Genomic DNA, 27,555 nt, shown 5'->3' on the forward strand with positions numbered 1-27,555 from the left:
TGCCTGGCAAAGACTGATAGGAACTGATGTAACCTAGTCCTGAAAAGGACTGCAATTACAATTAATCTTTACTCCCACAATCTATCTATTTAAGAGCACAGACCTGCCTGATAAAAGTCGTAGGAAATGCTGTAACCTAGTCCTTAAAAGGACTGCAATCACAACTATTCCCTACTCCCAAGCTATCTGTAGATTTGTGCGAAAATTGGCTTGAAATTAACAAGGTATAGCGCACACAGCAACAGCGGTGCCGTCTAACACGCAACTGCAGCAGTGAGAAAATGGTGGCGACGGGGAAAATGGCTTGGTCTTATAGGGCAAGGACATGTGACATACACTGCCAATGACACATGCCCTTGCTTGTGTGAAAAACAGCAGTTCGCTCCGTGTGTGCGCTGCTGATAGGCTGACAGACTGCACCTCCCCACTGCAAATGCGGGAAAGAGAAAAAAAAATGGAGATCTTCATTATTCCTGCAGAGATCCATCCCCTGCCCCTCCCCCCACCCCGCTGTACACTCAAACTGCGTATTAACATTAATTTTCATCATTACTGAGAAAAAATCCAGTTATGATTTTGGTGCACGAACAGTTATCGAACATAACGTCGAACAGCCGAATTTTTCTCAAATCGTTCGTGTTCTCCAACCGGCTCGAACACCGCCCAAAACAGCTCGAATTTGAGATTGGCGAACAGTTCGAGTAGAACAACGCTCATCTCTATTTATTAACTCTTTTGTGTGACACATCTCTCTGGTTTAAGTGCATGGAAATTCAAAGTTTTCTCCAAATTTCTGTTTTTTTTCACAAATATTCACAAGTGATATCGAAGAAATGTTACCACTGTCATGTAGTACAATAGGTCACAAAAAAACATTCTCAGAATCAGTGGGATCCGTTGAAGCGTTCCACAGTAATTACTTCATAAAATGACAGTGGTCAGAATTGTAAAAATTGGCCTGGTCATTAACATGCAAACCACCCTCGGGGGTAAAGGGGTTAATGTCCCAAAGCAGGCCAAGGCTGCGTTGCATAGTAAGAACGTCAGAACCCAGAATGAGATTCCTTACACTAGCTGCGTGATCCTCAGATGGAAATGCTTTCATTACCTCCTTGCTGTTGGAGATGATCTTGTGGAGTCTAAGATTTGATGTTGACAGCATTTCCTGTGTTCTAGAGAGCAAATCAGTTGTCTCTGAACTTGTGGGTAGAGATTTAATCCCATTATCTACATAGAAGTTCTTCTCCACAAATAGACGAGCATCGGACCCATACTCTCTCTTGCCTTCCTGTGCTGTCCATCTCAGTCCATAGATTGCCACAGCAAGCGAGGGGCTGTTCCCAAAGACATGTACCTTCATCTGGTAGTCTATGACCTCATTGTGGACATCATTGTCTTTGTGCCATAGGAACCTGAGGTAGTTTCTACTGTCTTCTCTCACTATAAAACAATGAAACATTTGTTGAATGTCGGCCATTACTGCAACAGGTTCTTGTCTGAAGCGAATCAGTACTCCTATAAGGTTGTTGTTTAGGTTAGGCCCAGTGAGCAGCAGGCTGTTGAGAGAGATGCCTTCATACCGAGCACTGGAGTCAAACACCACTCTAATTTGGTCAGGTTTGCGAAGGTGGTAGACACCAAAGGATGGAAGATAGCAGCATTCTTCTCCTTCCTTCAGTGGAGGTGCGGGTTCTGCATGACCTCTGTCAAAGATATTCTTCATGAAGTCGACAACATGTTTCTCCATCTCTGGCTTTTTCTTTAGGGTGTGTTTTAAAGATGAAAACCTTGCCGTTGCCAAAGCACTGCTGAGTGTTGATCAGGGGGACCTAAGGGCCGTTAGCCGTTACGTCCCCCTGATCAACACTCAGCAGTGCTTTGGACACAACGCATTTTTGTTGCGTCTAAAATGCTGTGTTCTAATGCCCCACTTTCATTGTCGGTACATGTGAATCCACCTCATATAATGACACTTCAATCGGTCAAAATCTGCAGTGGAGACTGGCTTGTCCACTACAGAAATTGACATTCTGCAGGTGAGCTTGGGTACGTGGCCACGATCCGGAGCCGCTGCAGGTCTGATGCTGCGTGTTTATACAGCGTCAAACCCATAGCGTCCAGATGTTACAGCATAGTGGATGGGATCTGTAGAAATCCCATGTCCACTATGTGTGCATCAGAGACTGCGAATCACTCGTGGACACTGACATGCGGCACATCTTTCTGGGCCGCAGCATATCAAATTCTCTTGCGGAGTTGCTTGTCTCCGCAACAGAAATTTGACCACTAGAAAGTATTGAATGCGGTAAATCTGCATGGTTCAGTGAACACATGTGGATTTATCTGGAATAGAATGCAACGTTTTGGATGCAGAAAAAAATATGCGTCCAAAGCGCAGCTACGTCCGGATCGTGGGCACAGAGCTGAAATTTTTTTTGAAACATGGCGTAGGCTCCCGTGTCATTTTTATAACCAGCAGAGGGAAAGCCGACCGCTGGGGGCTGATATTAGTAGCCGGGGAAGGAGCCATTAGCCAACAATGTTCCCTGGCTTTTAATATCAGTTCACAGCTGTTTGTTTAGCCTTTACTGGCTAGATTACAGGGGGACCCCAGAAAAAAATTGACGTAGGGTCTCCCTATAAAATGCAACCAGCAAAGGCTAAACTAGACAGCTGTGGACTGATATTAATAGCCAGGGAAGGGACCATGGATTCTAGCCCCCTCTTCAGCTATTAACATCACCCCTCACCAGTCCAAGAAATGGCACATCCATAAGATGCGCCAAATCTGGCGCTTAGACTCGCTCTTCCCACTGCCCTGTAGCGGTGGCGAGTGGGGTGATGGGGTTGGGGTTCACGTCAGCCTTGTATTGGCAGCTGACGTGAAGCCCAGGTTAGTAATTGAGGGCGTCTATAGGTCTCCCCATTACTAACTGCATAGTAAAATAGTCGCCGCTTTTTCAATAAAAGACAAGGCCAGAATAAATTATTTTAATGAAATAAAAAGCACACACAGTTCTACAATTTTTTTTATTACACGGGTCCGCGAAGCCCTCGATCTCCTGATGAAAAAACATAAAATAAAAAAACCACCATATTCCTCACCTGTCCGCCGTCAAGGACATAGTCCATGTACCCCCGAGTGTCCCACGACGATTTGTGTCACTTCTACAGCAGTGACATCAGCCATCACTGGAAACATCACCCCCTGTCAGTATACATGCTGCAGAAGGTCACTGGGGTTGATAAGCTGAAGATCAGCTGATCAGCCCCGGTGAGCTTACGGTCAGATGACGGTCACGTGACCATCAGCTGATATGTGACGTCAGCGCAGGTCCTGTAAGTACCGCCTGCCACCGGGAGGAGAAGATCGCCGCCGGGGGCCACCGGACTGGTGAGTATAGAGGTTTATTTTTTAATTGTAACTTTTTTATTACTTTTTGCAACGCGTTTAAGCTGCGAATTCGCAGTCAGTGAATTTAATTGAAACGCAGCAAATCCACATTTACCTGTGGGTTTGTGGCTTTTCAATGTAACTCAATGGCTTCGAATTTGCGATGAGATCGCGCTAGAAATGGCCATGCTGCGTTTTGCAATGCAATGCAAATTTGGCGCGTTAATTAACGCATCATGTGCACAGCACATCCGAATTCGCATTGCTATGCATGGCAGACTGATTAACAAACGTTTTTGCGGCTGGAAAAACGCCGCAAAAACGCTTCAAAAATTCAACGTGTGAACTTAACCTTAGAATGCTTGTTGAAGTGCATACAGCAGCAGGTAAAAAGACCTTTCTCAGATACAGACTGAGAGCATATGAGCTTCTATCATGGCTAAAATGGAGAATGTGTAGAAACATGGGGAAGAAGGGAGGGGTTACTTACATCACAGCCACATCAGAGGGAGACAGGGAGAGAGAAAAGACAAACTATTAAGGAAAGCAAACATTACGGCATAGCAACAAAACAGCAATACATGACAAATAAAGGAGGTGCAATGCAGTCTGTAAATTCCCAAATCATGGGTAATCAACAGTTCACCTTAAGAATTTTGCTGCAATTTCACTCCTTACCACTGGAGGCTGCTGCTGTGTTAATTTCCCTTTACTAATATGGCAGATTCTGAGCCTGTGGAATCCATCTTGTTTCCTGTTCGGGCCTACTTAAAGCCACATGGATCTTTCATACATTGCTTGAGTATTGTGTTTAGCTGTTTAGTCTAGCTCCAGTCTACAGCTCCTCAAGTGTCTTACCCAGACTGTTCTTACCTATCATACAACTTCTTTGCTAACTCCAAGAACATCTACTACCACTTGCTGTTCCTGCTTGTGCTCCTTCGGCCACTGGATCCCAGCAGTGCTATGCCAGTATCGTAACACAGCGGTGGGTTGTTGCCTCATTTATCTATAGCGGTTGCCGTATAACTATCCTCACTGTGCCTCAGGGTACAAGACCTTTGGTGACTTTGCGGTCACATGACGGTGATATCACCAAAGGTCCTGATGCCCTCTAAACATCAGAAATGATAATGCAGAACTGCTATTATCAAGGTAGGTTCTGCAGTAAACATTGGGGGCCCTAAGAGAGTGGGAGACATGGACAATTGCTCAGTTTGCCTCCCCTCCCCCAACGCCGGCCCTGCCTCTGCATATGACATCCTAATCTAATAACCCATAGTACATGACACCTCCATCTAATAACACCATACTTATTAACTTCCAGCACCCAATAATCCTCACTGTATTCACAGCATTTTTCTTCATTGATATATGACTTACTGATTTCCATCCCCTTTCCACAGTTTCCGCTCCCCCATTCCTGATCGGATACAGTAGGCCTATCTCTGCAGAGCTGTGCGTGCTTCAGCTCTGCCTGAGGTGGATGGTTACATTGTAAGTTAAACATTGCTGAATTCCTGTTTCTGACGATGAATGTTTTGGGTGTGAGAGATAAATCAGATAACTCACAATGCAGCACTGGGTAGCGGACAGGTTGGCATTGAAACTGAGCTGAGAGTGCTCAGATGCCGCACATCTCTGCGCCCGCGCATTTTAGAGGGACCGCTGACTGCAACCCAGAAGCTTCAGGTTACATTCCTGGTCAATAGATGTTTATTACATGTACTGAGTGTCGCTTTGAATTGCGGCAAGACTCCCCACCAAGTATGAGTTATTTGTAGGTTCCAATGGTGTTGGTGGCAAACACCATGGGTCTTACTACAGGGAAGCCAAAAGAGGCAATTGCGCCTTCGTATATCTAATCTTCTGCTGGTTATATTGGAGTTTATATACAAAACTTAATTTAATAAAACCTTATTCTATATTTAATCCCATTGTTACATTTATAAAAGGTACTCAACAATATTGTGTGTAAATTATATAGAAGTACCCTGTCATGTAATGTTAGCGGCCTAGCCTAACTTTTGAGTGATGGGTGTCCAACTCTGAGCACCCACACAGTCCCCTTCATTATTTAGCAGCACAGCATCATACATTTGGTTGTAGCTCTGTCTGGTACTGCTGCTCAGGGCCATTGAATGGACTGAACTGTTGGGTGCTGCAGAGACTAGTTGTAGTTCACACAATGGTACTGAACTGCAATACCAGACATAGCCACAATCAAATGTACAGTGCTTTGCCTAGTAAACAACACAGGGACGTCTTGTGACCTCATCATTTCAGTTGGACCCCCACATACAGTATATTGCTTACCTGTTGTAGACCGTGTACAGGGGAGGTCTCTCTCAGAATACAGCGGGCCGAGGACAAAGGATACTAACAGACAATTTGTTAGGGAACACTTTTTGCTAAGAACAAAAACTGGGTTGCCCCGGCAACGCAAGAAAAGAATACAGGTAAACTTCACACACACCCAGCTCTGGACAGCTGGGACCACTGCACTGCACAACTGACAGAACCAGGATGTTCTACAAGATGAACTATAATTTGCCTAAACGGTGGTTCCGCCTAATGCGGTAACCGAGTGTTACCCAGAACAAGGATGTAATCAGATGGGTGCAAGAGGCAGCTTCTGCAGTGGTGCAGCGCAAAAGTTCACAAACTTAACAATGCTCTAGGATTACAATACTGTTATTCTATCTATACACACGCTCACCCACTAAGGGGAGAAGCTAGCTAAGGTTCACCCAGGCCTGTTAGCAAACAATGTCTCTAACTGAGAACCTGTGTTTGGTGCCAAACTCTCTCTATAGTTTCTATACATGCACCCACCGGGATCTCTGTGGTGGGGCCCGAGCTCAGGACTTACCGGCCGTTAACTGATCTCTGAAGAAGCTGTTTGATTGTCCAACTGGTCACTTAGCTGGGAGACCGAAGAGAGGATCCTGGAGTTGCCACAGGAGCGCAGTTTCAGTTTGTCAGGCTGGCAGATGGCCCTTCACGTCACACAGACACCTTGAGGGGAATCCAACTCTGCATCCAACCGTAGTCATCCCCCCAAAGTGATTCTTCCTCTCTTGCAGGAGTCAAAGTCATAGTTTCACCTTTACTCAAAGCCCTGCTCAGCTCCCAGCATGCTGCACACACAGAGCTTTGGATGCAGCAGCACGATCTGCCTCCTCTCCTTCCTTCCTCCTCTTTTCTGACTAAAAAACCATCAAGTCCACCATAGAGTCCCTTTCAGAGGCATAGTAACGTAGGTTGATTAAAGACCTAGGTCCATCAAAGTCAACCTTTCTCCCCCAATTGTACTCCCTACACTAACACCACACTAACTTATTAACTTACTGGAACTAGGCCTCACAAATGTATTACCATTTTTATTATTACTGCACTATTACAATTACAAATGAACCAGTTGATAATTTTTTAATTAGTTTTATTTTTTGTATTCCTGTTATGGTATTACAAAAATCTCTGTACCTAAATCTGTTGATCCAGAAGAAGGCAAAAATCCAGGACACATTCAGCCACTTTGCATCACATGGAAAAATTCCTTCTTGACCCCGAGAAAGGCGATCAGTACAATAACCCTGGATCAAATATACTACTATAGGTGTAACATTTTGTTTAATTTAACTGTAACCCACAATCTTATGTGTATCGAGGAAATCATCCAGCCATTTTTTGAAAGCTGTTATAGTGTCTGCCTTTACTACCTCTTGTGGTAGGGCATTCCACAGCCTGGCTGCTCTGACTATAAAGAACCGTTTCCTGTTTAGGTGCCGGAATCGCCTTTCTTCCACCTGTAATGAGTGCCCCCTGGTCCTTAGTATAGTCTTTGGAAGGAATAATTCATGGGCTAGACCTTTGTACTGACCACACATATATTTATACATGTAAATGAGATCCCTGTGAGGCGTCATTTTTCTAAGCTAAACAAGCTCAACCTTCTCAACCTGTCATCATATTCGAGGCCTTCCATGCCTTGTAATAATCTAGTTGCCCGACTTTAAACTGACTCTAACTTCTGAATATCCTTTTTAAAATGTGGAGCCCAAAACTGGATCCCATATTCCAGATGTGGCCTCACCAGTGATTTGTAAAGGGGTAACAATACGTTGGGATCGCGGGATTTTATTTCTCTTTTTATACACCCTAAAATCTTGTTTGCTTTTGCGACTGCTGCTTGACATTGAGTACTGCTGCTCAGCTTATCAGCTTACTGGTAACCAGAATACCCAAATCCTTCTCCTGATGTATAGTCCTGCGTATACTCTCATTTAATGTATATGTGGATCAGGAAAAAATAAAAAGATTCATCCAGTCTATTCAGCGCTCCCAAACGACAGGCAACAGGTAGAAGTATTATAGAACTTCAGAAATTTACTTAAGATAAAAATCATCAAAAAACGATACATAGAACAACGCGTTTCGGCTATATATTTATAAAAAATAGTCTTCCTCAGGTAAGATATTGCTTTACAGACTGCTGGAGTTATATAGTCTATATAGGTCCACTTGAATAAATTAATTATGTTAAATGGTCAAGACCTGGTGGTTCTTTATTAGCTTAATTGCTGCTTGATGGTTTTAAGTATGCAGCTTTAGCTTATCCTTGTTTCCCTTGCCGTTATAGGCATACTTGAAATACATGATAAAATATACATTGTAAAAAACACACACACACACATAAAAACATTAGAAACATTAATTTACGTGTATACAGCATGTGTGGATATATAAAAAGTATATATACATAGTATTATCCACACATACAGCATATGTTCAATGATCATATTTGAACTATTGTATTATACTTCTTTTAATAGAAAAACTTTTCTTTTTACCCCTTGTCCCCTTCCTCTTTTTCTCAAAAAGTGAAAGAATAATAGTATATGAAAAAATAATAATTTACATTAATTTAATCATATTGTGAGTTCTATATCTTTAATTTCTGTAGGATCTTATTATATATATTAATTTCTATTGGGATTGAACTTGTGCAGTCCACACTCAAGAGACCTGTTCATGGGGCTATTCGGGTCCCTATCGCCCCTATGCTCCCCCAGATATGCACAGAATATAATACTATATAGACGCCATATTGATGATTTGATCATCATATGGAACGGTACCCGAGAGGATGCTGAACTATTGGTAGAAGATCTGAATGATTATACTTGGGGCTTATCTTTTGTTACAAATATAGAGAAAGAGAAAGCAGTCTTTTTGGATCTTGAAATTACGCATGAAAACAACAGAATAATCACAAAGATGCATTTCAAACCAGTAGATGTGAATGGGTACTTGGATTACCGGAGTGCCCATTATACCAAATGGAAGAATAATATCCCCTATGGCCAGTTCTTTCGTATTAGAAAGAATAATACGAGGGAATTGGACTATGAACAGCAATCTGATCTTCTAAAAGAAAGATTTATGATGAAAAAATACCCCCCAAAAAATTGTCAATGAGGCATATAGGGTTAATTTAAATAAAACCCAGAAGGATTGTTTGGGGAATCTAACTCCACCAGACAACAAAAAAAGAATTGCTCAGGGAATGGACAATTCCAGGAGATGGGAACACAACTTTGTCACCACTTATAATAAAGGCAACCAAAAAATTAGAAAAATATTAGAAAAATACTGGTACATACTGAGACAAGATCCCCTTCTACGGGATGTACTACCAGAGAGACCAGGCATCACCTATAGAAGGGGCAAAACACTCAGAAATATTTTAGCACCTAGTCGCTTGAAAAAATCTGTAGTGAAAAGTTCTGGAAAAAAACAAATGTCTCTCCAATTTAAAACTACTAATTGTATAATGAAAAAGACAACCAATACGCTCTTTTAAATGCCACCAGAAGAAATGCCAATGTTGCAAAACAATAACTCATGGGCACCAATCTATCACCTCCAATAGCACAGGAGAGACCTTTCCCATAAAACATCACCTGACTTGCACTAGCAGCTATGTTATATATGTAATTACATGCAGTTGCGGAATGCAATATGTTGGCCGGACCACACAGATGGTCTGATCACGTTTAAACGCACACCGACTTAATGCGAAAATTGGGCTACGAACACATAGCCTATCGAGACATCTCTTAACAAATCATAATAAGAGCTTTGAAATAAGCTTGACTCCTGTCGAAGAAATTCCGCAGAATGTACCAGACAGAATCCATCTACTGAATAAGAAAGAGGCTTTCTGGATGTACAGATTGCGCTCTCTACATCCTGACGGCCTCAACGATAGACTGGAGAACATTTAGAACATCGAATTAGATCAGGACAGTGTTGCTGATCAATAGAAACACATAGAAAGAATAGAGTACAAGCTAACCCAAGATAGATATGATTTATGATATACTCTTGGGTTTGTCCATAAACCGCCGGCTAGTGAAGCCAGCGTCATGAGGACATCCACAGCATAGAGGTAAATACCAATGAGAGAAACATGATAGACTCTTGAGTGTGGACTGCACAAGTTCAATCCCAATAGAATTAATATATATAATAAGGTCCTACAGAAATTAAAGATATAGAACTCACAATATGATTAAATTAATGTAAATTATTATTTTTTCATATACTATTATTCTTTCACTTTTTGAGAAAAAGAGGAAGGGGACAAGGAGTAAAAAGAAAAGTTTTTCTATTAAAAGAAGTATAATACAATATTTCAAATATGATCATTGAATATATGCTGTATGTGTGGATAATACTATGTATATATACTTTTTATATATCCACTAATGCTGTATACAGGTAAATTAATGTTTCTAATGTTTTTATGTGTGTGTGTTTTTTACAATGTATATTTTATCATGTATTTCAAGTATGCCTATAACGGCAGGGGAAACAAGGATAAGCTAAAGCTGCATACTTAAAACCATCAAGCAGCAATTACGCTAATAAAGAACCACCAGGTCTTGACCATTTAACATAATTAATTTATTCAAGTGGACCTATATAGACTATATAACTCCAGCAGTCTGTAAAGCAATATCTTACCTGAGGAAGGCTATTTTGTATAAATATATAGCCGAAACGCGTTGTTCTATGTATCGTTTTTTGATGATTTTTATCTTGAGTAAATTTCTGAAGATCTATAATACTTCTACCTGTTGCCTGTCGTTTGGGAGCGCTGAATAGACTGGATGAATCTTTTTATTTTTTCCTGATCTTCATTCTACGGTCTCCTGGCTAAGAGATTTCGTTGTATCCAGACTATAGCTGCACATCAAGAAGACAAGGCGTCTCAGTCAGACCTAAGAGGTCGATGCGCTATGCCACAAGCTACATCAAAGGTGAGCAAATTAGCTTCTGAAAAATAGCTGAACTTAATAATCTGCACTTAGATCTGCGCCCGTGTTTTTTGTCTTTCCCCCTCTCTTAGACCCTATAGCCTTGGGGTCATATACCTCTGATTTAATGTATATGTAGCAATAGGATTACTCCGTCCTAGGTGCATTACTTAACATTCATCTACATTAAACCTCACCTGCCAAGTGTTTGCCCTTTCAGTCATCTTATCCAGATCGTTCTGCAATATCGTAATGTCAAGATCAGATTTTAATATCCTATATAGCTTGGTATCGTCAGCAAAAACTGACTTTTTATTCACAATCCCATCCCCCAGGTCATTAATAAAGAGTTTAAAAAGAATCGGTCCCAGCACAGATCCTTGTGGCACCCCGCTGCTGACTATGTCCCATTTAGAGAATGTACCATTTATGACGACCCTTTGTTTCCTATCATTTAGCCACTTCCTTGCGCATCTACATATAGTTTCCCCAAGTCCTTGCTTCTGTAGCTTCAGTATAAGGCTGCTATGTGGTACAGTATCAAATGCCTTTGCAAAAAGTCCAGATAAATCACATCAGCCGCATTACCAACATCCAGATTTGCACTTACCTCGTCAGAGAACCCCAACATGTTGGTTAAACACGACCTATTTTTCATGAATCTGTGCTAATTATCATTTATTATATTATTCTCTGCGATATAACTCTGCAGATCATCTCTTATGATGCCCTCAAAAACTTTGCACACTACTGATGTCAGACTTACCGGATGGTAGTTACCTGGATCTACCTTCTTACCTTTATTAAATATTGGTACCACATTGGCTATCCTACAATACTGTGACCCTACCCCTGTTACAAGAGAGTCTAAGAATACAAGATACAGCGGTTTGTCAATTACTGAGCTCAATTCCCTCCGTGGATGAATACTGTCTGGTCCAGTGGATTTGTCAATGTTTAATTTGCTTGGACGCAGGCGTACTTCTTTTTGTGTTAAACTAGTTATATTAGAAGGTGAACTTTGATTTTTGCCCTGTTGAAAGATCCCTGGAGCTGACTGTTTGTTGGTGAACACAGATGAAAAGGTTCTGTTTAATATCTCAGCCTTTTCTTTGTCCTCTATAATTATCCTGTTATTATCGGCTTTTAAAGGGCCGATGCCATCTGATTTACTCTTTTTGGCATTGATGTACAGTACAGACCAAAAGTTTGGACACACCTTCTCATTTAAAGATTTTTCTGTATTTTCATTACTATGAAAATTGTACATTCACACTGAAGGCATCAAAACTAGGAATTAACACATGTGGAATTATATACTTAACAAAAAAGTGTGAAACAACTGAAAATATGTCTTATATTCTAGGTTCTTCAAAGTAGCCACCTTTCGCTTTGGTGACTGCTTTGCACACTCTTGACATTCTCTTGATGAGCTTCAAGAGGTAGTCACCGGAAATGCTTTTCCAACAATCTTGAAGTAGTTCCCAGAGATGCTTATCACTTGTTGGCCCTTTTGCCTTCACTCTGCAGTCCAGCTCACCCCAAACCATCTCGATTGGGTTCAGGTCTGGTGACTGTGGAGGTCAGGTCATCTGGCGTAGCACCCCATCACTTTCCTTCTTGCTCAAATAGCCCTTACACAGCCTGGAGGTGTGTTTGGGGTCATTGTCCTGTTGAAAAATAAATGATTGTCCAACTAAACGCAAACCGGATGGAATAGCATGCCGCTGCAAGATGCTGTGGTAGCCATGCTGGTTCAGTATGCCTTCAATTTTGAATAAATCCACAACAGTGTCACCAGCAAAGCACCCCCACACCATCAGACCTCCTCTTCCATGCTTCACCGTGGGAACCAGGCATGTAGAGTCCATCCATTCACCTTTTCTGCGTCGCACAAAGACAAGGTGGTTGGAACCAAAGATCTCAAATTTGGACTCATCAGACCAAAGCACAGATTTCCACTGGTCTAATGTCCATTCCTTGTTTTCTTTAGCCCAAACAAGTCTCTTCTGCTTGTTGCAGTCCTTAGCAGTGGTTTCCTAGCAGCTATTTTACCATGAAGTCCTGCTGCACAAAGTCTCCTCTTAACAGTTGTTGAAGAGATGTGTCTGCTGCTAGAACTCTGTGTGGCATTGACCTGGTCTCTAATCTGAGCTGCTGTTAACCTGCGATTTCTGAGGCTGGTGACCTGGATAAATGTATCCTCAGAAGCGGAGGTGACTCTTGGTCTTCCTTTCCTGGGGCGGTCCTCATGTGAGCCAGTTTCTTTGTAGCGCTTGATGTTTTTAGCAACTGCACTTGGGGACACTTTCAAAGTTTTCCCAATTTTTCGCACTGACTGACCTTCATTTCTTAAAGCAATGATGGCCACTCGTTTTTCTTTACTTAGCTGCTTTTTTCTTGCCATAATACAAATTCTAACAGTCTATTCAGTAGGACTATCAGCTGTGTATCCACCAGACTTCTGCACAACACAACTGATGGTCCCAACCCCGTTTATAAGGCAAGAAATCCCACTTATTAAACCTGACAGGGCACACCTGTGAAGTGAAAACCATTTCCGGTGATTACCTCTTGAAGCTCATCAAGAGAATGCCAAGAGTGTGCAAAGCCGTCATCAAAGCAAAAGGTGGCTACTTTGAAGAACCTAGAATATAAGACATATTTTCAGTTGTTTCACACTTTTTTTGTAAAGTATATAATTCCACATATGTTAATTCATAGTTTTGATGCCTTCAGTGTGAATGTACAATTTTCATAGTCATGAAAATACATAAAAATCTTTAAATGAGAAGGTGTGTCCAAACTTTTGGTCTGTACTGTATGTATAAAACTTTTTGGGATTTAATTTAATGTCCCTGGCGATTTGTTGCTCTGTAGATAATTTTGCTAGTTTGATTTCTTTTTTACATGTCTTATTTAGGTCTTTATTCTCCTGAAATGCTATTTCTGTATTCTCGGTCTTCAAGATTTTGAATGCACTTTGTTTTTGTCTTATTAAACTTTGTACTGTCTAATTTATCCATAATTGTTTATTTTTATTCCTGGACATTTTATTACCAGAGGGTATACATTTTTTCTACAGGATTCTAGTAGCATTTCCTTAAACATGCCCCATTTACATTCGGTATACCCCGTTACCATGACATGGTCCCAGTCTACACGATTAAGCTCTCCGATTAATTTGTTGAAATCAGATTTCCTAAAGTTCCAGGTTTTTGCATTTCCTTTTTTAAATGTTTTATTAAATATTACATTGAAACTTGCCATATTATGGTCGCTGTTTCCCAAATGCATCCATACCTGTAGATCTGAAATTGTATCTGGTCTGTTTGACAGCATCAGATCCAGCAGATTATCTCTCCTGGTTGGTTCATCTACCAGCTGAGAGAGGTAATTGTCCTGAACTGTGGATAAGAACTTGCAGCTTTTAGCACAACTGGAAGATTCTATGTCCCATTCAATATCTGGATAGTTAAAATCCCCCATAATAAGGACCCTATTATTATTTGCTGCATTTTCAGTTTGTTCCAGCATTTCGTCCTCTACCAGTTCAGCTATATTAGGAGGCTTGTAACAAACTCCAATTAGCAGCTTTCCATTATTGCCATCCCCATGTACATTTACCCAGACTGACTCTATATTGTCGCAGCTCCCCCCAATGTTGTCATTGATCACAGGTTTTAACTTGGATCTTACAAAAATACACATTCCTCCACATTTTTTGTCTTTCCTGTCCTTTCTAAATGTAGTATATCCCTCCATGTTTGTCACCCAGTCATGGCTTTCATACAGCCAGGTTTCCGTAATACCCACCACATCATATTCTGTGACTGACATAAGAGTCTCCAGTTCATTCATTTTGTTTACTAGACTTCTTGCATTTGCTAGCAGACATTTAATACAATTGTTTCTCCTACTCAGCTCCCTACTTTCCTTGCATATCCCAGCCCCCTCCTAGATTCTCTATAGCCCCTGCTGTCCCACTCTCTCTGTATACTCTATCTATCCCCTTATAAGCATGAATACACTCCCTACCCCCAGATCCTAGTTTAAAAGCTCCTCCATCCGTCTGACCATTTTTTCCCCCAGCATAGCTGCACCCTCCCCATTGAGATGCAGACCGTCCCTACTGTAGAGCCTGTAGTCGACAGCAAAATCGGCCTAGTTCTCCATGAACCCAAACCCTTCCTTCCTGCACCAATTCTAAGCCACTTATTTATCTCCCTAAGCTCCCGCTGTCTTTCTATTGATGCACGTGGCACGGGCAGTATTTCTGAAAACACCACCTTGGAGGTCCTGGCCTTCAGCTTCTCTCCTAGTTCCCTGTACTAATTTTTAAGGCAACAGAGATCTCTTCTGGTCGGAGGCTGATACCGCAGCAATGTCCACACATCTTACTCTCACACTGTTCTGAGGATGGGCCATTCAGTCCCAGAAAACTGCTTAAACTATAGAATATCCAGTACTTGCACATGAGCTGACATCCTGGACGGCTTGCACTTATTGTACTTAGAAACAGAAGTCAAATTGAAAGTGCAAAACTGAAGTGTAAAGTATGCAGCAGCCTGGACATCAGATGATACGGACAATATAATTGGAGTTTTGCATATATATGGAAGGCATTTACTGACTATATGCTTCTGTACATTTTAGTATTTAGAAATGGGCAGGATGCCAGCAGCTTCTTGGGTCGCAGATTGCACTACAACCAGTTTGACTTTGAGATGTTCACCATTGGAAATCTGGAAAGAGAATGCTACGAGGAGCAATGCAACTACGAAGAAGCCAGGGAGATTTTTAAAGATGACCGTTCAGTGGTAACTTAATAAATCATTCTGTGTTATGTTTCGCTCATAGTATGTATGATAAGATCATTAATATGGACCACGCAACTTTTATGGCCTCAATAAACAGTGGGAGAGGGGGTTACAGTAGGTCGACTACATTCCAGATTCCACTGGGGGCTAAGAAGTTCCCCCTTTTATCATGGGCACTGCAATGTTAGCAAAAAATCGGTAAGAACCAGCCTTAGGCCACATTCACACACTCAGTATTTGATCTGTATTTTACATCAATATTTGTAAGCCAAAAAACCTAATTACATGTCCACATTTAAACTCTTTTTTAAAATCTTCCAGCATTCTCAGGATCAGTACAAAATAACAATATTCACAAAGTCACTCAAATATATATTACTAGCTACTGAACCCGTTCTATGCCCGGGTGGCGAGCAGTTTTATTGGTATATGCTATCCCATCCTGGCATATGCTCCCCCATCCTGGTCCATGCTCCCCCATCCTGGCATATGCTCCCCCATCCCGGTCCAAGCTCCCCCATCCTGGTCTGTGCTCCCCCATCCTGGCATGTGCACCCCCATCCTGGTCCCCCATCTTGGAATATGCTTCCTCATCCTGTTATGTGCAGCCCCATCCTGTTATGTTCTGCCCCCACCCTGCTCCCCCATCCTGTTATGTGCTGTCCCCATCCTGCTCCCCCATCCTGTTACGTGCTGCCCCCATGCTGCTCCCCTATCCTGTTACGTGCTGCGCCCATCCTGCACCCCCATCCTGTTTTGTGCTGCCCCATCCTGCTCCCCCCATCCGGAGGCCAAAGGAGGAGTGTGGCGCGTGCCCATACCGCGCTGTCTGGCACCATTTTGTTGAAGACACACTGCAAATGTGTCTCCACTAAAATGGCGCCTGATAGCGCGCTATGCGCATGCGCCGATTCCGAAGCCACACTCCTCCCCTGGCCGCACTCCTCTCGGTCAGGTATGCACTTATGGCGTCGGAGATCCCAGTATGCGTTCAGTGCCTACAAATACCGCGATCTCCGGCGCCATATACTCCTCTTACCTGTAATGACTGGATACGTTCTTCTGTCTGGAACCAGACTGCGCAGGTGCGTTGTGCATTCGCAGTCTACAGAAGCTTCGGACAGACAGACACATCCCTAATTATATTAGAGATGTCCCCCAATTCTGTTAATATCCCCAATCCTGGTACATATGCCCCCCCTTCCTATTATACGTTGCCCCCATCCCCATCCTGGTATGCATGGCACCCCCTGATCTCCATCCTGGTATGCATGGCACCCCCTGATCTCCATCCTTGTATGCATGGCACCCCCTGATACCCATCCTGGTATGCATGGCACCCCAGATCCCCATCCCGGTATGCATGGCACCCCTGATCCCCATCCTCGTATGCATGGCACTCCTCATCCTGGTATGCATGGCACCCCTGATCCCCCTCCCGGTATGCATGGCACCCCTGATCCCCCTCCCGGTATGCATGGCACCCCTGATCCCCATCCTGGTATGCATGGCACCCCTGATCCCCATCATGGTATGCATGGCACCCCTGATCCCCATCCTGGTATGCATGGCACCCCTGATCCAAATTCTGGTATGCATGGCACCCCTGATACCCAACCTGGTATGCTTGGCACCCCTGATCCCAATTCTGGTATGCATGGCACCCCTGATCCCCAAACTGGTATGCATGGCACCCCTGATCCCCATCCCGGTATGCATGGCACCCCTCCATCCTCGTATGCAAACACCCCTCCATCCTGGTATGCATGACACCCCCGATCCCCATCCTGAAATGCCTGGCACCCCTGATCCCCATCCCGGTATGCATGGCACCTCTGATCCCCATCCTGGTATGCATGGCACTTTTCCATCCTGGTATGCATGCCCCCCCTCATCCCTATCCTGGTATGCATGGCACCCCTCTATCCTGGTATGCATGGCACCCCTCTATCCTGGTATGCATGGCACCCATCATCCTTATCCTGGTATGCACGGCCCCCCTCACCCCTCTTCCTAGTATGCATGGCCCCCTCATTCCCATCACGCTGCACACAAAAAAAATGAACAATACACTCACCTTTCTTCCCTGTGCTCCAGCGCTACGTCCCGTTCTGCTGGAATAGTCCTCTGAAGGCCGGGGGAGGAGTGTGGCACCGGAGTACGCGCATGCCCATACTTCGCTGTTGGGCACCATTTTGTTGAAGACACACTATCTTCACTAAAATTAAGACGGATAGCGCGCTATGCACATGCGCCGATTCCGACGCCACACTCCCCCCCAGCTTCTGGACCGAACAGAGGCGCCGCAGCAACACTCCTCCGGGTCAGGTATGTACTTATGGCACCGGAGATCGTGGTATGCATTCAGTGCCTACGCATACCTCAATCTCTGGCACCATATGCTCCTTTTACCTGTAACGGCTGGATGTGTTCTCTTGTCTGAAGCCAGACTGCGCAGGCGAGTTGCACTCACGCAGTCTATAGAGGCTTCGGACAGAAGGACACATCCCTGGTTATATTATAGATATCTACATGTAAACCATAAAATATTGAGCATGCTTTTTAAAAGTATTTATAGAAATACAGTGGGTACGGAAAGTATTCAGACCCCTTTAAATTTTTCACTCTTTGTTTCATTGCAGCCATTTGGTAAATTCTAAAAAATTCTTTTTTTTTCATTAAAGTACGCTCTGCACCCCATCTTGACTGAAAAAAACAGAAATGTAGAAATTTTTGCACATTTATTAAAAAAAGAAAACTGAAAAATCACATGGTCATAAGTATTCAGACCCTTTGCTCAGACACTCATATTTAAGTCACATGCTGTCCATTTCCTTGTGATCCTAATTAAGATGGTTCTACTCCTTCATTGGAGTCCAGCTGTGTTTAATTAAACTAATAGGATTTGATTTCGAAAGGCACACACCTATCTATATAAGACCTCACAGCTCACAGTGCATGTCAGACCAAATGAGAATCATGAGCTCAAAGGAACTGCCCAAGGAGCTCAGAGACAGAATTGTGGCAAGGCACAGATCTGCCCAAGGTTACAAAAGAATTTCTGCATTACTCAAGGTTCCTAAGATCACAGTGGCCTCCATAATTCGTAAATGGAAGAAGTTTGGGACCACCAGAAGTCTTCATAGACCTGGCCGTCCAGCCAAACTGAGCAATCGTGGGAGAAGAGCCTTGGTGAGAGGGGTAAAGAAGAACCCCAAGATCACTGTGGCTGAGCTCCAGAGATGCAGTAGGGAGATGGGAGAAAGTTCCACAAAGTCAACTATCACTGCAGCCCTCCACCAGTCGGGCCTTTATGGCAGAGTGGTCTGACGGAAGCCTCTCCTCAGTGCAAGACATATGAAAGCCCGTCTATAGTTTGCTCAGAAAACACATGAAGGACTCCCAGACTATGAGAAATAAGATTCTCTGGTCTGATGAGACAAAGACAGAACTTTTTGGTGATAAGCGGTATGTGTGGAGAAAAACAGGCACTGCTCATCATCTGCCCAATACAATCCCAACAGTGAAACATGGTGGTGGCAGCATCACGCTATGGGGGTATTTTTCAGCTGCAGGGATAGGACGACTGGATGCAATTGGAGGAAACATGTATGCGGCCAAGTACAGACATATCCTGGATGAAAACCTCTTATAGAGTTCTCTGGACGTCAAACTTGGCCGAAGGTTCACCTTCCAACAAGACAGTGACCCTAAGCACACAGCTAAAATAACAAAGGAGTGGCTTCAGAACAACTTTGTGACGATTCTTGACTGGCCCAGCCAGAGCCCTGACCTAAACCCAATTGAGCATCTCTGGAGAGACCTGAAAATGGCTGTCCACCAACGTTCACCATCCAACCTGACGGAACTGGAGAGGATCTGCAAGGAAGAATGGCAGAGGATCCCCAAATCCAGGTGTGAAAAACTTGTTGCATCATTCCCAAGAAGACTCATGGCTGTACTAGCTCAAAAGGGTGCTTCTACTCAACACTGAGCAAAGGGTCTGAATACTTATGACCATGTGATATTTCCGTTTTTCTTTTTTAATAAATGTGCAAAAATTTCTACATTTCTGTTTTTTTCAGTCAAGATGGGGTGCAGAGTGTACTTTAATGAGAAAAAAAAAGATATTTTTTGAATTTACAAAATGGCTACAATGCAACAAAGAGTGAAAAAGTTAAAGGAGTCTGAATACTTTCCGTACCCACTGTATGTCTTTCAGTGGACTTTTTAAGACTCACCTGTAAACATTTTAATTTTTTATTATTTTTTTTAGGCCTCATTCTGGAAGGAGTATTCTAATAGATCGTCAAATCCAGGTGAAGACAAACATATTTTTAAAAATGTATACTACTATATGTTATACTACTATATAACATTCTATAGTTATATTGGGTATTACCTGGATGTGATACTGTGTGAGGTTTGGGGTACATTAGTTGATGAGTATGTGGAATTTTCATTGAAAGTGGGTATAAGAACATTTTCTGGAACGATCTACTCTATCTGTCTTTCTATCTATCTATACAAATATCTATCTATCTATCTATCTATCTTCATCTTATATCTAGTGATGAGCAAGGACTAAAATGCTTGGGTACTTGTTGCTCAGGTCGAGCAAATCGTAATGCTCGGGTGCTCAACTCGAGTAACGAGTAAAAGTCAATAGGAAACTCCAAGCATTTTTCCGGCGCCCCCTCTACACCCCCTGGAGGTCTGGAGGGGGTCTAAAAATTGGTCAAATCAATGGAAAGAGTGCTGAAATGGCATAGAAACAGCATGGGGAAGACCCCTGAAAGCATCTCTGAATCCCAGGTCTCTGCTGTGATTCAGAGTATTATGCCACTTTTACGGACTCACAATAAAACATACAAAAACAAATATAAAATGGATTTTCCTGGAAAAAATTTAATGAAACATTCTTTCCAGGATAATGACTTCTGTATAAGTCAAAATAAATAACAGAAAAAATGCTCCTCCACACTTCGGGCTATGTTCACACATAGTGTTTTTGCTGCATTTTTGCATGTTCGTATTGCTTTCAACGGTGAAAACTACATTCACCAGTAAATGTAATTTTAACATTTTTCTATCTTATCTGGCCATGTGGTGTGTGAGACATGATCAGACACATCATGTTTCATTTATGAAGGAGGGACTCTGAAAGTCACAAAGCCTATTTTTATAGGGCCATCAGACAGCCCTCACTATTTGTAGGGGGCAATCAGGTGGCCCTAACTATTGTTAGATGGCCAACAGTCTCACCTCACTATTGTCAGAGGGCGAGCAGCCGTATATTGCTACTGCAATATAATTTATCCATCTGAGGTGGGCAAATTTTCTTTTTCGTATTAATACTGTAAAGTTTAAAACTTTGATGTCCAGCAGCAGACCTCCACTATTTTTAGATGGCCAGCAGGTGTCTTGGGGACAGATGAGACCAAGATAGAGCTTTTTGGTAAAGCACATCATTCAACTGTTTACTGCAATTGGAATGAGGTCTACAAATAAAAGAACACAGTACTTGCAGTTAAATATGGTGGTGTTTCAAAGATATTTAGGGCTTGTTTTGCTGCCTTTGGCACTGGGTGCCTTGACTGTGTGCAAGGCATCATGGAATGTGAAGATTTCCAAAGGATTTTGGGTCGCAATGTAGTGTCTAGTGTTATAAAGCTGCATTTGCATCCTAGGTCATGGGTCTTCCAGCAGGACAATGACCCCAAACATACTTCAAGAAGCACCCAGAAATGGATGGAAACAAAGCACTGGAGAATTCTTAAGTGGTAATTCCAGCTCCAGTAGCGTCAAGTCTCCCACCACTACCTCTTACATACGGAAGCTGTAGAGAAACTGTGAATGACACATTAAATCATTAAATTTTGTTAACTTTGATTAATTTCTGTCAAGTTTGATGAATTTCTGACTACAGATCACTATAAAAATTATGAATCGGTCACTGAGTGTATGGAAGAAATTAATCTAGTTATGGACTGTGGAAGAGATGTATGTGACAACAATGAGCTCTCATTTCCAGCAGATGTTACTACCTAGCACTTATCCCTATTCTAAATGCAGCTAACAGCGGTATCAATAGGGAATAGAATCTTTTTTTGTTTGTATTACACGCATCCAGCCAGGTATGATAGCTCACCTGTGCACAAATTGCAGATAAGAGAAGTAATATTGGAGAATATAAAATAGATTTTAAACAGCTCCAAAGAGTTTTTTTTGTACGTGGCAATACCAAACTGTGGAGCAATGCAAGCAACCCTGCCTGCTTTTATAAATTTCTGAGTGCAGATTATATTAAAAAAACATAAACCTGTTAATGATTTATAGAAAAAAGCAATCAAGTTATAGACAGTATAAGAGATGTATGCGACTACAATGAACACTCATTTCCAGCAGATGTTACCACCTAGCACCTGTCCGCATAGTAAATGCAGCTAACAGCAGTATCAGTAGGGAATACAATATATATACAGTCATATGAAAAAGTTTGGGCACCCCTATTAATCTTAAGCTTAATGTTTTATAAAAATTGGTGTTTTTGCAACAGCTATTTCAGTTTGATATATGTAATAACTGTTGGACACAGTAATGCTTCTGCCTTGAAATGAGGTTTATTGTGCTAACAGAAAATGTGCAATCTGCATTCAAACAAAATTTGACCGGTGCATAAGTATGGGCACCCTTATCATTTTCTTGTTTTAAATACTCCTGCCTACTTTTTACTGACTTACTAAAGCACTTTTTTTGGTTTTGTAACCTCATTGAGCTTTGAACTTTATAGCCAGGTGTATGCAATCATGAGAAAAGCTACTTAAAGTGGCCACTTGCAAGTTGTTCTCCTGTTTGAATCTCCTCTGAAGAGTGGCATCATGGGCTCCTCAAAACAACTGTCAAATGATCTGAAAACAAAGATTATTCAACATAGTTGTTCAGGGGAAGGATACAAAAAGCTGTCTCAGAGATTTAACCTGTCAGTTTCCACTGTGAGGAACATAGTAAGGAAATGGAAGAACATAGGGACAGTTCTTGTTAAGGCCAGAAGTGTCAGGACAAGAAAAACATCAGAAAGGCAGAGAAGAAGAATGGTGAGATCAGTCAAGGACAATCCTCAGACCACCTCCAGAGAGCTGCAGCATCAACTTGCTGCAGATGGTGTCACTGTGCATCGGTCAACTATACAACGCGCTTTGCACAAGGAGAAGCTGTATGGGAGAGTGATGCGAAAGAAGCCGTTTCTGCAAGTACGCACAAACAGAGTCGGCTGAGGTATGCAAAAGCACATTTGAAGAAGCCTATTTCTTTTTGGAAGAAGGTCCTGTGGACTGATGAAACCAAGATTGAGTTGTTTGGTCATACAAAAAGGCGTTATGCATGGTGGCAAAAAAACACAGCATTCCAAGAAAAACACTTGCTACCCACAGTAAAATTTGGTGGAGGTTCCATCATGCTTTGGGGCTGTGTGGTCAATGCCGGCACTGGGAATCTTGTTAAAGTTGAGGGACGCATGGATTCCACTCAGTATCAGCAGATTCTTGGCAATAGTGTTCAAGAATCAGTGATAAAGTTGAAGTTACGCAGTGGATGGATCTTTCAGCAAGACAATGATCCAAAACACCGCTCCAAATCTACTCAGGCATTCATGCAGAGGAACAATTACAATGTTCTGGAATGGCCATCCCAGTCCCCAGACCTGAATATCATTGAACATCTGTGGGATCATTTGAAGAGGCTGTCCATGCTCGGCGACCATCAAACTTAACTGAACTGGAATTGTTTTGTAAAGAGGAATGGTCAAAAATACCTTCATCCAGGATCCAGGAACTCATTAAAAGCTACAGGAAGCGACTAGAGGCTGTTATTTTTGCAAAAGGAGGATCTACTAAATATTAATGTCACTTTTCTGGTGAGGTGCCCATACTTATGCACCTGTCAAATTTTGTTTGAATGCAGATTGCACATTTTCTGTTAGTACAATAAACCTCATTTCAAGGCAGAAACATTACTGTATCCAACAGTTATTACATATATCAAACTGAAATAGCTGTTGCAAAAACACCAATTTTTATAAAACATTAAGCTTAAGATTAATAGGGGTGCCCAAACTTTTTCATATGACTGTATATATATTTTTGTTTGGTTGCAACAGCAAGGAGTATAAGGCAATAATCTCTGACTGAATGCATGTAATATGCTATCCATAGAGCGATAGCTCACCTATACATGAATTGCAGATAAGAGAGGTAATATTTGAAAATATAAAATAGATTTTAACAGGTCCCAAAGAGTTTTTTTGGACGTGGCAGCACCAAACTGTAAAGGAACGCAAGCAACCCTACCTGCTTTCTTGCATTTGTGGGTACAGATCACCGTTTATATTAAGAATTCGTCAATGAGTGCATGGAAAAAATCAATCAAGTTATGCTCTGTGGAAGAGATCAATGTGACCAGAATAAACACTTATTTCTAGTCGATGTTACCACCTAGCACCTGTCCCTATTGTAAAAGCAGCTAGCAGCGGTATCAAAAGGGAATAGAATACATTGATTTATTTTGTTTGGTTGCAGCAGCAAGAAGTATAAGGCAATAATCCCTGGCTGGATGCGTGTAATATGCTATCCCCAGTGCGACGGCTCACCTGTACACGAATTTCAGATAAGAGAGGTAATATTGTAGAATATAAAATCGATTTGAATTGGCTCTCCCATTATTAATGAGTGGGTCTCCTATACTGTTATTGCATATGCAGTAACTGCAAGGGCTACCAAAAATTAGGACACACTCCAATACCACTTTGAAGAGACGTAGTGCAGGGCCTCAGAAAAATAGTATTAAAAATTATTAAGGAGTGGGTCTCCTATACTGTTATTGCATATGCAGTAAGTGCAAGGGCTTCCAAAAATTAGGACACACTCCAATACCACTTTGAAGAGACGTCATGAAGGGCCTCCAAAAAATTGTATTAAAAATTATTAAGGAGTGGGTCTCCTATACTGTTATTGCGTATGCAGTAAGTGCAAGGGCCACCAAAAATTAGGACGCTCTCCAATACCACTTTGAAGAGACGTAGTGGAGGGCCTCAGTAAAAAAAAAAATTCCCATTAAGGAGTGGGTCTCCTAGACGGGTAGTGCCCATGCATGGGTTGAAAAACATTTACCCCGGGAGGGGGGAGGTATATATATTATATAAATATATATATATATATATATATATGTGTATATGTACAGTACAGACCAAAAGTTTGGACACACCTTCTCATTTAAAGATTTTTCTGTATTTTCATGACTTTGAAAATTGTACATTCACACTGAAGGCATCAAAACTATGAATTAACACATGTGGAATTATATACTTAACAAAAAAGTGTGAAACAACTGAAAATATTTCTTATATTCTAGGTTCTTCAAAGTAGCCACCTTTTGCTTTGATGACTGCTTTGCACACTCTTGGCATTCTCTTGATGAGCTTCAAGAGGTAGTCACCGGAAATGGTTTTCACTTCACAGGTGTGCCCTGTCAGGTTTAATAAGTGGGATTTCTTGCCTTATAAATGGGGTTGGGACCATCAGTTGTGTTGTGCAGAAGTCAGGTGGATACACAGCTGATAGTCCTACTGAATAGACTGTTAGAATTTGTATTATGGAAAGAAAAAAGCAGCTAAGTAAAGAAAAACGAGTGGCCATCATTATTTTAAGAAATGAAGGTCAGTCAATCCGAAAAATTGGGCAAACTTTGAAAGTGTCCCCAAGTGCAGTTGCAAAAACCATCAAGCGCTACAAAGAAACTGCCTCACATGAGGACCGCCCCAGGAAAGGAAGACCAAGAGTCACCTCTGCTTCTGAGGATAAGTTTATCCGAGTCATCAGCCTCAGAAATCGCAGGTTAACAGCAGCTCAGATTAGAGACCAGGTCAATGCCACACAGAGTTTTAGCAGCAGACACATCTCTACAACAACTGTTAAGAGGAGACTTTGTGCAGCAGGCCTTCATGGTAAAATAACTGCTAGGAAACCACTGCTAAGGACAGCCAACAAGCAGAAGAGACTTGTTTGGGCTAAAGAACACAAGTAATGGGCATTAGAACTGTGGAAATCTGTGCTTTGGTCTGATGAGTCCAAATTTGAGATCTTTGGTTCCAACCACCGTGTCTTTGTGCGACGCAGAAAAGATGAAAAAGACTCTACATGCCTGTTTCCCACCGTGAAGCATGGAGGAGGAGGTGTGATGGTGTGGGGGTGCTTTGCTGGTGACACTGTTGGGGATTTATTCAAAATTGAAGGCATACTGAACCAGCATGGCTACCACAGCATCTTGCAGCGGCATGCTATTCCATCGGGTTTGCGTTTAGTTGGACCATCATTTATTTTTCAACAGGACAATGACCCCAAACACACCTCCAGGCTGTGTAAGGGCTATTTGAGCAAGAAGGAGAGTGATGGGGTGCTACGCCAGATGACCTGGTCTCCACAGTCACCAGACCTGAACCCAATCGAGATGGTTTGGGATGAGCTGGACCGCAGAGTGAAGGCAAAAGGGCCAACAAGTGCTAAGCATCTCTGGGAACTCCTTCAAGATTGTTGTAAGACCATTTCCAGTGACTACCTCTTGAAGCTCATCAAGAGAATGCCAAGAGTGTGCAAAGCAGTCATCAAAGCAAAAGGTGACTACTTTGAAGAACCTAGAATATATGACATATTTTCAGTTGTTTCACACTTTTTTGTTAAGTATATAATTCCACATGTGTTAATTCATAGTTTTGATGCCTTCAGTGTGAATGTACAATTTTCATAGTCATGAAAATACAGAAAAATCTTTAAATGAGAAGGTGTGTCCAAACTTTTGGTCTGTACTGTATGTGTATATGTATACATATACATATACACACACATGTTACAGAATGTCAGAGGTAGACCTCTAAAAAATGTTCCTACAGGTAACATACACACCCTTAAAAAAATTAATGGGGGTGTTGCATGATGGTCACCCTGTTGATATGGTGGTGGAGGATGAGAAGGAGGAGGACTACATAAAAATGACGAAATCCTGAAGCGTATACCGATGTCTGGGTGTGAAGAGTAGATAAAAAAAACACTAGATTTGATTTTATGTTCCGCTGCGGTCATCTGATGGTGACCCAGACCTTTGACAGTGTTCCCCTGCCTCTGCTGCATCTGGTTTATGTCTCCCTCACCTGTGCTCCTTGACTGTCCAAGGAGCTGTGACCTCTGCTGCCAGCATTGTCAGATGGGAATTTTTTTTAATAATTCTTCAACAAGGGCCTTCTGGTACTGCAATATTTTATTAGACCTCTCCGCCAAGGGAAGGAGAGAGAGAATGTTCTCCTTGTAGCGTGGGTCTAGAATCATGACAAACTAGTAATTACATAAACTCAGCCATGTGTGCCAGACTGCCAACAGCCAAGACTTCCCTGTCCCCACCAAGAGGAAGACTGTCCATGTTCTCTTCCTCATCCTCCTCCTGGTCCTCCTCCTCATCCTTCCTCTCCTCCTCCTCTTCATGCCATCCACGCTGAACAGATGGTATGAATGTGGTGTGGGTAGTACTGTCTGTAGCGCAGGAAACCAGCTCCTGTTCCTCCTCCTCCTCATTATCACCCAATCCACATTGAGATGAGATGAGGCTAGGCTATGTAGCATCACCCTGTATAGTTCCTTGCTCCATATCATCGTGCTCCGCCTGCAAAGCCTCCTCTTTAATTGTGAGTAGCAAGTGTTTCAGCTGACAGAGAAGCGGGATGGTGACGCTAATTATGGCGTCATCGCAGCTCACCATCTTGGTGGAGTCCTCAAAGTTTTGTAGAACCACACAGATGTCAGACATCCATGCCCATGCATCAGCTCTTCTGCGCAGAGGCTGACCGGAATGCTTACGGGCATGTTGGAGCTGGTACTCAACAACTGCTCTTTGCTGCACACAAATGCTTGCCAACATATCCAACTGTCAGTTCCAACACGTGGTGACATCGCACACCAGTCGGCGAGCTGGA

At 42.3% G+C, this 27,555-nt stretch overlaps 1 protein-coding gene across 1 annotated transcript in view; it reads left to right on the forward strand.

The window, feature by feature from the left end:
* PRRG4 (proline rich and Gla domain 4) overlaps positions 1 to 27,555 on the forward strand; it is a 263,253-nt gene that overhangs the window by 109,151 nt on the left and 126,547 nt on the right. Inside the window, exons 3-4 of the mRNA XM_073658110.1 lie at positions 15,376 to 15,539; positions 19,816 to 19,858. Of these exons, the coding sequence (XP_073514211.1) occupies positions 15,376 to 15,539; positions 19,816 to 19,858 (207 nt within the window). The remainder of the gene's footprint in view (positions 1 to 15,375; positions 15,540 to 19,815; positions 19,859 to 27,555) is intronic.

This window comes from Phyllobates terribilis, unplaced genomic scaffold (genome assembly GCF_046119375.1).
Source record: "Phyllobates terribilis strain yellow unplaced genomic scaffold, ASM4611937v1 Scaffold_13__5_contigs__length_258822181, whole genome shotgun sequence".
NCBI lineage: Eukaryota > Metazoa > Chordata > Amphibia > Anura > Dendrobatidae > Phyllobates > Phyllobates terribilis.